A 12,272-nucleotide genomic window follows, 5' to 3' on the forward strand; every position below is an offset into this window, starting at 1 on the left:
AAGAACACCGACTCTTTCCAACTCAATGACAATAATTAAGTACATAAAAAGTCTAATCTCACACTTAAACTTTTTTCAGAGACACAGATCAATAAAAAATCTTAAAGAGCATAGGAAGAGCGTAAATTGTTTCTTGGATTATTATCAAACTGTATTGAATTCAACTGCAAACAGTAATTAAGCCTGGCAGTTAAAAATACATCACTAGTAGGTTAGGGGATATTATCAAATATTGTCTAAACTAGTTGGATGAAAGAATAACTTGTAATAAGAAATATTAATAATGTGTTATGATAATATAATTATTAATAATATATAGCTGCATCTAATTAATACTAACATAACAATAGCAATTATTATATCTGACGCTAATATAAAAATATTTTTATTCTCACACAGTGCAGGTGCAGAAGCTTTTGTAAAAAAAAAGCAGCACAAGCAAGCATAGCAAAGAAAAACGTGCAAGCATAAAGGGAAAACTGTTACTTTTAGGTTATATTGTTGATTATTTCCACACACTCTATTAACTGTAAATCATCTTAGTTACGGAACACATGTCCTTAAATAGGTTAAACTTCTTTAACTCTTTGCAAGCTCATTTACCACTTATAAATGCAGATTCCTCTTCAAAGGTGGTTCTCATCTCCGTTGCAGAAGCATCTGAAGCTGCGTATCCCAGGCTTTTAAAAACTCTCTCACTCTCCTGCCATGTCTTTTGAAAATTCCTCCCGAGTCCTTTAGGTGAATCAGAAATATCTAAAATATGGCCAGCAATGACATCTTCATAGGTTGGTGGGGCATGTTTGAAGTCAATGCCAGATTTGCCAGCTTCTGAGCTATGTGATGAAGAGGCTGCTTGCTGTGACCTGATAACTTGACTCTCAAAGGCATCCACACCTGAGAAAGACCTTGTTTCAGAGCATACTGTGGGCTGCTTAAAAGGAATTTTTTCTCGTAGCTCTCTGGGATGTCTGCAAGGAAATCTTCTAAAACTAGCATTTTCTAAAGATGATAATCCAAATTCCTCCTTACAAAACGTATGACTTTCTTGTTTAATATTATGGTTTGCTTCACCATTTGCATATACTTTTTTATTTGACTTTGCTTCAAAAACTGGGCCACTCTCAAATTCCCTGAACCATCTGTTTATTTCATTTTCATGGCCATTTACATTTTCAGCTGTTTGAACAGTTCGGTTGGCTGCTTCATATCTCTGTGTGTGCTCTGACAGGCAAGGCACTTCCACCTTGCGGATGATTTCAACTGCATCAAAACTTTCAGTATCTGGCACTGTGTGTTTAGTGGAATTTACTCCATCTTTGTGAACATAAGTTGACCTTTTCTCTACTTTCCTAACTTCCTCTTGTGTTTCCATGGATTCTTTGAATGAACGACTACCAAAACGATTTACACTTACAGGTATTGTGATTGTAGGTGGAGAATCTCTACCACGAGCTTCTATCTTAATTTGACGACGAAGTGTTGCAGGAGATGTGATGATTTCAGACTTCTTCTCAACAATTGGAACTGGGATTACTGATGGACATGGGATGGTCCCTCTGGATAACTTTGCAGTGGTGTCTTTGAGTTTGACAAGTTGTTCAGAGCGACTCCTTGGTGGAGAAGGGAAGGTATTTGTTCTGTGAATTCCAGATGTTTGTGATATGCTACTCCCTGGTGCTGGGAGCTCAGCAGAGCTGTCCTTTTTAGGTGACTCAGAAAGCTCATCCTTAGTAGATGTTTCTGTTCGTCGGGTGGTAGATTCAATTGTTATAAAAGTAGGGGATGGTGGTCGTGTTTTTAAACTGGGAGGAGAAATCTTGCTATCACCTGGTTTAATTTCTTCATGAGTTTTCACATGATTGTGAGCAGTTTTTGCTTCATCATGAGTTTTTACCTGATGGTGAGCTGTTTTTTCTTCTACGATTTTATTTTCCTTCTGTTCAATGTTTTTATTATAGCTGACATTAACATTAGACCCTTTAGATAATGTTTCATTAAGACTAATATGTTTGTTTCCCAACTTTCCTGTATTGGAGGCTATCATAGCTGTTTGAATTATATTCTCACAGGATGCAAGCATATCCTCTGCTTGAGTTTTAATATGTATTATTTCTTCTTTGATTTTTTCTAAATTATTTTCCATGGCAAGGTTAAATCCATATTTTTTTCTTTCGTCACTTATCAGCCATTCTGGAATATTATTTAACAATGTCTGAAAGGTTTTAGGGGTATTTTTGTTTGGCTCTGCTTCAAACTGTTTCACTCTAGACAAAATCTGCTGTACTTCTTCACGTTTTCTCAAGAATTCCAATATATTTACAGCACATTTTCCATCATCCTGCTGGGTTTCTTTAAAAGAGGAAAATAAAGATTTGTTCTGTGTAATCTCTTGTTTTGAGTCTTTAGTGTTAGAGAAAACTTGTTTCTGTTGTATGCCCTTGACTTTGAGACATTTTTCTTCTTGCAGACTATTACATGTCTGGGGCAATTTTTTATGTTCAACTTTACTTTCAGAAGCCTGTGTTTGTGTTTGCTGAAAATTCTGAGTCTGTGAATCAAGATGTGCATTGATAACCTTTTGCTTGACTATCTTCTCTGCTGATTTATTCATAAAATGTTCTTGTTTCCTTTCATCTATTAGTGTCTCTTCTTTTGGGCCAACCTTTGGTGGTCGCTGATTTTCTTCTTCACTTCCTGGAAGTTTCCCACTTTCAGATTCTCTGAAATCTCTTTGCTTCTCATCAACTATATTGAATATCCTTTGATGGCTCTTCTCTGCAGGTTCTGTTTTTATTGTCACTCTTTCCTCCTTATTAGGTAATTGGTATTTTTTTTCTGTCACAGTTTGCTTATTACTATACATGGCGCTTGCTTCAGTTTTCTTGCTTTCCTGACACTGTTGTTTGGTAATGGTTTGAACATCAGCTTCATATAGCTTTTTTTGGCTTTCATAGCTGTGGTCTGTTTCATTTAATTTATGATCTAACATTGGCAGCTTGAAAGTTTTAACTTTGAAACTTGGAAAAACTGGTTTGTTCTTGGGCAAAGGCAGATGCTGTTCTAGATACTTCTGTTGTGTTTGTTGTGTACTAAATTCTTGGTGACTCTGTTTAATTTCGCAAGATGGTATTGATTGTATAATGTCCTTTGAGCTCTGCAAAACTTCCTTTTTAATGTTATTATCTTTGTCTTCTGACTCTGCTAAAACATGTTGGAGCCTCTTGGCAGCAACTGACACTGCTGGTGTAGAGAACTGGTTATCAAAACACGCTGCTATTACTTGAGCTTTACTTTGAGAATCTGGGTTTGATTGGGCCATAGTGACCCCGGAGGTTCTAGGTAGGGGTATATCCTCATTTGTTTTTTGTACCAGCACTTCTTTTTTCAACTCTAATGCATTTTGATTTTGGCTTTCTGTTTTGACAATGTTGTAGCTAGAACTGTCATGTTTCTGTTTTTCAAGCTCGTCTCTTTGCTGTCTATACTTTTCTTCAGCAATCATTAAAGGTGTCTTAAATTTTCTCATGTATGGTTTTGGACTTAGTTGCCCTGAACCCACTGGAAATGAATTAGATTTTATGAGTGGTGCTATCTTCTTTTCCTTGGGTGGTGAAATTTCTGGAACAGTCTGTGAGAAAGACTTTGTAGACCCAGTGGATGATTGTTCTCTTTCATTAAGACTTTTTCTAAATACATTCTGCTTTGTGTGCTCACTGCTAGTCATCATCATTACTCTTTTCTGATCCTTTGAAGGAGTAATTTTACATTCCATATCTGACAGATAATTTTCCAATTCAGCTTTTGAAGGACTATGATTATTTTTATCTTCCATCTGCTTGGGAAATTTGGATTTGGTGAATGTCAGAGGTGGCAAATGTACTCCTGATTTTCCTGTTATCATTTTGGACTGAGAATGAGTTTTCTCAGAGCTTGAAGCTTGTTCTTGGGAATATTGTTGAATGAATGCTCCACTCTGCTTTCCTTGAACACAGGAAGAAAGACGATTTGCTGGTTTGTGAGATAGGGTTGGAAGAGGGGGAGGAGGTAGAAACATTGCTAGGCTTTCATTCTCAGATTTCTCATCTACTGGTGGTGGAGGAAGAGGGAGGTTTGGGAAGCTTTCAAATTCAGTCTTTATCTTCTCTGTGGACAGTGATGGAGGAAACTCAGTTTTATCAGGCAACATCATTAAAGGAGGTGGAGGAGGAAGGGGAAATTCAATTTCAGATGCCGTATTGGAAGATGGGGGAGGAGGTGGAGATGGAGGTGGAAGGAGGAACTCATTTTCTTTCACATCATTTTCAGGGTTAAAGTTGATTGGATTAAAAGACTTTTCCAAAGCCATCTTTAAGTTTGTTGAAGTATGTGTCTCCATAAGAAAGTCCTGGCTTTCCAGATCAATATCAGTCTTCTGCTTGTTGTTGGTGGCCTGAACTGTATTGTGGCTTTTTCCAGAGACTTTCACTTCTGTTGTATTTGATATGCCGTGATCCATAGGCAAAGACTGTGACAGTGGATGGAATCTCATGTTATTTTTCTTTATATCCTTATTAGAATATTGTATTTCTTGCTTTAACAGTGTTTGCTTCTGAAAGTCCTCTCTAACTTCACAGATTTCCCTAGCTGGCAGGTTGACTGGTTTCTGTGTAGGACTGGGCTTGGAACTGGGTGTATCTGTTGATATTTTAGTGTTTTTGGTCTTTTTAAGGCCTTTTCCATGGGAAGACTCAGATTTCTGGTGGTCATTCCTCAGTTTGCAGGTCTGAGTCTGTTGCTTTTCAATTGTTCCATCAATAGACTGGGAGGAGCTGAAGACATCATCGTTCTTCACCTTTCTTACTGTCTCTGATTCCTTAGTTTTTAGGTTTTCCTTACCTGACACAGTTGAAGTCAGTTGTTTGCTCACATGTTCATCTCTAAGATGCTGTTCTCTTGCCTCATCAATCCAGACACTTCTTCTGTCCCCTGAATCCAACACATTTTCAATAGCTTTCTTGTGTGAATTAGATAGCCTTCTAAGGTTTTTCTCTAGAGCATCATTGTTTTGTTCACGATCTACGACAATCTTTACAGTGCCCTTGGGGGCTTTTTGAAGATTAATGTCAGTTCTTTTTTCTACCAAATCCCCGTGATAAGATTTACCAGTATTTTGTTTGAGTGTGTCTATTCCGCCTTGCCACCTGGCTATGGACTCAAATGGTCCTGGTCTTGGCTGAAGAATACCTTTTTTGTCCCTGTGGACAGCCACCTGATGCATCTCTGTTTTCTCTTCTGTGGATCTTCTCACTTCAGTTTGCACATCTCCTTTGATTACATTTTCTTTATCTACTACTTTGAAAGCTCTTTGTTCTTCCCTCAGAGACCTTAATGATGTCTCGAGGTCATCTCGAATAAGCTCTTTTTTCAGGATTTCTGTCCTTGTGTTTGCAGCTTTTTCAAGGCTTTCTATAGCTTGTTCAATATTACCAGAGAAAGTATTGGAATCTTTACTTTCGGTACATCTGTGGCTTGTCTTTTCAAGTGACTCAAGTGTGGCCAGCCTGTCACTTTTTATACTTTCTTCTGTTTTAGACATTGTTTTCTGATTTATGGCCTGGCCAAGGGAATTTAGGGCTGATTTCAAATCACCTTTTATAATTTCTTCTTTGTGTGTCTTATAAGATGTACTCTGAGGCTCTGTCATAAAAACTTTAACTGTATTATGCACATCTCCTGGGATGATGTCAGTTTCATTAACAGTACGTTCAATCTGAGACTGCCTTTTCTTTAGTAATAGTTTTGTGCCCTCAACATCACCACCAATTATTTCTTCCTCTCCCTCCTCTTTCCTAGCTGTTAGTGTTTCATTTGACCCTGTCTGGAGTTGTTTGAGATAATCCAAAGCCCCAATTTCTATGCATGTCGTGAAAAACTGAACATTTCCTCTCTCAGAGGCTTCGATTTTAGCCCTTTCAGGTATTTTACTGTTTGCTGTGGAAGATAACAAATTATGAATGGTGCGTTTTACATCACCCCCTATTACTTCTTCACGCTCAATTATGTCACCAGCATTTTCGTGAAGTAGACAATAGACTGTCATGTTAATATCTCCTCTCTCATCTTCTTGAATTAAAATGCCTTTCTTTACAGATCTTTCCTCAGAGAATAGGTTTTTCATTGCTTGTTGAACATCACCTCTCACTATCTCTTCTTTTTCCGAATGAAATTCTGTTGGTCTGTTTAATAATTGAGCTTTGGTCAAATTAACATTTCCCTTCTCTTCTTCAGTAACCAAAATCTCTCTTTTTAAACAATCTCTTTTGGAAAGTAAGTTCATCATTATATTTCTAAGATCACCCCTGATAATTTCTTCTTTCTGTATCTCAGGAGATGCTTGATTCATCAGCTTGAATTTTGCCATTCGGACATCCCCAACTTCATCAGCTTCAATTATGATTCCAGGAGCCTCGATAACTTTTTGAGAGTATAATTCTTCTAAGGTTTCCTTAATGCTCTTGCCAATAATTTCCACCTTTTCTACCCTATTTTCATTAAATTCATAAAGGGGTGTGTTTTCAAAGAGCCATGTTGTTGTCTTCACATCAGACGGAGGGATTTCTTCCTTGATTATTTTTGTGATGCTTTCATCTGCTTCTTTAATAGAATCCAAAGTTTGATTTTCAAAAAGCCATACCGCCTGTTTAACATCACCTTTCTGCACATCTTCCTGGATGACTGTTTGGATATTTTCATATTCTGACCCTGCCCCTTTTAGCTCATCCATAGTGTGTGTTTCAAATAGCCATGTGGATGTTTTAACGTTGCCTTTTTGTATCTCATTGATGGTTACTGTTCGAATAGAAGTATTCTTATCCAAATTATCAGACTCAAAGAATTGTTTATTGGTCTTTACATCCCCACCTTGAATATAGTCAATAGTGGGCACAGTATCATGTGATTCTTCTGAAATCTTATCCAGTGACTGTGTTTCAAATCTGTATCTGACAGACCTAACATCTCCTTTCTGAATGTCTTCTTGTGTGACAGATTTAATAACATACACATTATCTGACTCATTAATTGAGTCTAATGGCTTTGTTTCAAAAAGCCATCTTGTCCCTCGTACATCCCCGTGAATTACCTCTTCCTTTTTAACAGTTGTAACTTCATGATAATACCCTTCTAGGTCTTGAATTGCATAGAGTGGCTGAGTTTCAAAGAGCATTCTGTAGCTTTTCACATTGCCCTTTGTAACTTCCTCAGTAATTGTTTTCTTGGTGTTGATATAGTCTGATTCTTCTTTAATCTTATCCAAAGAAAAAGTCTCAAAAATAAAGCATCCCTTTCTTACATCCCCACCTTGAATGTCTGTCACTGTCTTAATTAATTCATTATCTTCTTTGCTTTCATTAATCATATCAATTCGTTTGTTTTCAAAAAGCCACCTACAATTTAATACATTGCCTTTCTGAATATCTTCATTTTTTAGGGTTTTGATCTTTTTCAAAACTTCGTCTGAACTGGAACTTATAGAATCTAAGGACTGATTTTCAAACATATACCGCATGTTAGAAACATCTCCAGCTAGGATTTCTACTTCCACAGGCTTGGTTTCTTTCCCTTCTTCTCCTCGTATGCTGTCCAAATTTTCTGTCTCAAAAAGAAAACAAGCTGTACGAACATCCCCACCTTGGATCTCCTTCTGCTTTACAGTTTGTGATTTGACTGTTGTTTCAGCGTCATCTCTTATGGTATCAAGTGGCTGAGTTTCAAAGAGCCGAGTACAGGTTTTGACATCTCCTTTATGAATTTCTTTGCTGCCAGTCATTAATGAAACTTTTTCATAAAGAGACTCCATTGGCTGTGTTTCAAAAAGCCATCTACACGTTTTTACATCTCCCTTAACAATATCTGTAGCATGTTCAGTTTTACTTTCTATTTCTTCTGTATTACTAAAATGCTTAATTGAATCAAGAGGCTGGGTTTCAAACAGCCATTTAGCAGATTTCACATTTCCAGTCTGTATTTCTTGAGCAGATATGCCTCTAATTATCTGAAATTTATGGATACTTTCATCAAACTGGTCAATGGGCCTTGTTTCAAAAAGCCACCTACAACTTCTTACATCACCTCTTAGGATTTCTTCCTGCTGGACTGTCTTTACTTGGTGATATTTTCCATGGTGATCTTGAATGGCATACAACGGTGTTGTCTCAAAGAGAGACTTATTTAACTCTACAGCACCTCTCGTGACTCCTTCCACCTCTATTTTATGCGATGCATCAACTTTAATTAAATTGTTTGATTCAAAAATATGTGTGTAATTCCTCACATCTCCTTTGTCAACTTCTTCAAGTTTTACTGTTTGTGTGTATTCTTTTTTATCTTCTCTAATCTCTTCCAGAGGTTGTGTTTCAAAAATCCATTTCTGGTGCTTAACATCCCCCTTTTCTTCTTCAGAGGCAGTGATTTTTTGAAGTTTTCCTACATCAGGGCTATCTTTTAAAGCCTCCATTGGAAGTGTTTCAAATAGATGTTTAGTAGTTTGTACATCACCCCCTATTATCTCTTTAGGTGTTATAGGATCTGCACCAGGAGCTTCTTTTAGAATGTCTAATGGCTGAGTTTCAAACATCCAGCACTTTTTGGAAACATCTGTACCTATTATTATTTCCTTTTCAGTGATGATCTCTTCTGCCTCTTCTTTGATTTTCTCTAATGGTTGGGTTTCAAATAACCACTTCGCCCTACTCACTCCACCTTTGACATTTTCTTCCATGGATATTCCTCGGACAATTTTAATTTCTGTGATATCTTTGTTAATTGTGTCCAAGGGCTGTGTTTCAAACATCCAACGTGCTGTTCTCACATCCCCCTTTTCAACATCTTCTCTGTGAACAGTTTTAATTTCTAGCATTTGACCAAAATCATCTCTAATAACATATAATGGTTGTGTTTCAAAGCATTTTATACTTCTCTTCACATTTCCTTTAATTTCTTTGAGCTCAGACCTAAGCTGCAGTAAATGAGCCTCATCGACTGAATGAAGCTGTCCAAGTTGATCTAGATGTTGAGTTTCAAACATATATCTCACAGTCTTGACATCTCCACCAGTTATGTCCTTAAAGGCAGTGACCTCAGATTGTTCTTGACTTTGATGCATCTTATTCATCGAATCTAATGACTTTGTTTCAAACATCCACCGGGCAGTGCGGACATCTCCTCTGGCCAACTCAGGAATCTTCTCAGCATTTTGTTCTGTGCCAGAAGAATGGACTCCCAGTGTATCAATGGGCTGTGTTTCAAACATCCACGTGGTATATTTCACATCACCACCAACAATGATTTCTTGATCAGCAATGCCTTTAGGGGTGTTACTTTCATCTGGAGAGCCACTGTTGATGGAATCTAGTGGCTGATTCTCAAAGACCCATCTCATGGACTGAACTTCCCCCTTCAGAATTTCATCCCATACCAAGTGTCCTCTTTCAGACTTTAAACCTTTTTGAGAACTGTCATTTGTATTTTCAAACACATACCGGGTTCGTTGTACATCTGCTGAAATTGAGCTCTCTGGGTTCACTTTACTAGAAACAATCTCAGAAACGTCACTGATATAATCTTTTTCTAAGTTTTTTCTTAATTCAGGATGGATGTGTTTATATAAGCGGTTTAATTCATACAAATTTCTTTGCTTGGAATACAATTCTTTGGGGACTGGCGGTCTTCCAGGAGGGTAGGAGCATTCAGGGGACTGGGAAACTGCTGTCACATCTATTGGAGTTTGATGTATGTCAGGTGGGGGAGGAGGAAATTCTTCTGAATTTCCTGAAGGAGTAGCACTAACTTGTGCCAGACTTGAGAAAGTGATACTGTAATCATTATATCTTGTGGTTGATCTTTCCTTTCTCTGGCTGGTTGAAGTGCAAGAGGTGGAAGAGGTATCCACAATAGAAGATGGCTTTAAAGTTTCTTCATATTCACCTTCAATCTTTAGGGGAGAGAAAATCAAATCTTATAATGAGGGGTGTTGTGTGGAAGTTTCCTAGGTGCTGCCCTTCACCTGCCCACACAGCAAGACCTGGCTATGACATCTCCATTGGTAAAAACAGATGATATGCCCCACTTAAAGACCTACTTAGGAGCAATATTCAATATTTGTTAATATCTTATAGTACATTCAATACATCAACTACTCAATTTAACATTTACACATAATCTTGATTTTTTCCCCCTTACTTAACGTGCTATGCAGAATAATCCAGAGGGAAACAATAAAAGTATTAAAGTACTTTTGAGAGTTGTTTTGTTTGCCTTGGAATTTTAAACAGAGCAGAGTAAGCATCTGATATTTAAAGTTGACTTTATTACTTTATCTAATGTTTGTTATTAGATTTTAGAGCATACATAATTTTTTCACCCTCATTTTTTCAAGTGCAAAAGTTTTAATTCTATCTCTTTTATTGAGCAGATCAATATTTTCTTTATGGAACATAATAAGTACTGGCTCAGGATATAGTTTTTATTGAAAAACCATCTCAAACATTCAATATGTTGAGCATGCTATGCATCCAAGTCTGGCTTTGCAGTTGATTTTGTGCAGAAATAAATGCCTTACCTTAATCTGCTTGGTTGGGGATATCGCCTCTTTGTCAGAATAAATGACTTTTTCCTGGGCAGACTTTTCAAATTGCTCTTTTAAAAATTTAGTTGAAATCTTTGGTATCTCTTCATCCTCAGGTGTATCAATGACTACAAAGAGAAAAGAATACTAGGGATATTATACAACTAATAAAATAATGTTTGAGAAGAATTATAACGATAAGGCAAACTTGTTATGTTATCAGTTAAGTGAAAAAACTCAAGGTGCAAATTTATACATATGGCACAATTTCATTATAGAAGTTATCAGTATAGGCAGAAAAATGTTATTGGTGGTTATCTCTGGATGGGAGCTGTAAGTGTAAAACTGTTCTTCATTTAAATTGTATATATTTTCCAAATTTTCTATAGGCATGTTTTGCTTTTATGCTCAGGGAAAAATATTCTACAAGAAAAGCCTAGAACAGAGCAGAACAGAGAAGGAAGATCTACTTTCTTAAGCAATAAAACTTCAACATAGATCTTGTCAAGTAACGTTTTAGTTAGCATTGGCTTAAATCTTCCCTTCTAGTTCTTAAGAGGGCAGCATAACTTCTCATTCCCCTTTTATTGACAAGGCAAACTATGCCTCTCTTATACAAATCTGCACACATTTTCCCACAGTCTAATCTCAGATCTGCAGCTTCGAACACTAGATTTATTAATGCTTAAAACTATTATTAAAAGTAATACAGTCCAGGCAACAATTCTATTCTCAGGGTGCTTGATAAACTTCAAGTTTTATTCAAGGTCCTCGTGGCAACAAAACAATATAGGTGGCCAACTTATAGTTTTCTAGGCTTTAGGATGAATACATCCTAGGCCTGATGGCGATTAACTCTTTTAGAAGCTTATTTTATCTATTACCACATGCAGAAACATAATTATATATAGAAAAACCATCTCATCCCCTTTGGTACCCTGGGTCATATTTACTAAAGCTTCTAACTGAGGAGGGGTATGCTTTGCAAGTCATTCATTCAAATTAAGATGCATCAATAGGAGAAAGTTAAATTGGGACCAAATAATAAAACCAAAATAGAAAGCAGACTCTTACCTGTTTCTTGTACATATTGATGAGAAGCTTGATTTATTTCCTGGGCATGCTTTCCAAGATGAGAGATCTGTGTTTAAAGGTAATTTTAAATAAATAATTGTTTTTAAGAAGTGAATTATTTCAATACTACAAACAATATTCATTTTATAGTGATTTTTATCGAAGGCATCAGTACACATTGAGGAATAATAATTAAGCCACTATCACTTATTATTAATGCATGGGCTTATGCCATAATAGAACAGATTTGAATTGACACCCAACATTTGATAATATATTAGGGTACCAGTTTTATTTTTCAAAGAATGCCAACTCCAAAGTGAGTAAAGAGACACTGATACTTATTGGTGCTGCATACATAAAGGATAATAAAAGCAAATGCTAGCAACAGAGTCAGAATTTCCACACACTTTTCAGAAACTATTTGGAAAGTTTTTATCTTTCTAAGTAGTTACCATTTCTGTTCTAAGAACATCAATTTCATGTGCTTTGGAAGCTTCTTGTTTACTTCTTTCCATTTCCTGGCTGCTTCTTGAAATGTCAATCTGGCTCTCACCAATAACCTCCTGAAAAGACAGGTAAATAAATAAAG

The 12,272-nt window shown here is 36.6% G+C and overlaps 1 protein-coding gene across 3 annotated transcripts in view; it reads right to left on the minus strand.

Moving 5' to 3' along the window:
* The window catches only part of XIRP2 (xin actin binding repeat containing 2), a 71,961-nt gene that overhangs the window by 9,640 nt on the left and 50,049 nt on the right, over nt 1–12,272 (minus strand). For all 3 annotated transcript variants that reach the window (XM_004464375.3, XM_071216314.1, XM_012527501.3), the window contains 4 exons: nt 12,136–12,246; nt 11,681–11,747; nt 10,601–10,734; nt 604–9,973 (listed from right to left, as the gene is read on the minus strand). In XM_004464375.3, the coding sequence (XP_004464432.2) occupies nt 604–9,973; nt 10,601–10,734; nt 11,681–11,747; nt 12,136–12,246 (9,682 nt within the window). The remainder of the gene's footprint in view (nt 1–603; nt 9,974–10,600; nt 10,735–11,680; nt 11,748–12,135; nt 12,247–12,272) is intronic.

The sequence above is a fragment of the Dasypus novemcinctus genome, chromosome 7 (assembly GCF_030445035.2).
Source record: "Dasypus novemcinctus isolate mDasNov1 chromosome 7, mDasNov1.1.hap2, whole genome shotgun sequence".
In the NCBI taxonomy this organism is placed as follows: domain Eukaryota; kingdom Metazoa; phylum Chordata; class Mammalia; order Cingulata; family Dasypodidae; genus Dasypus; species Dasypus novemcinctus.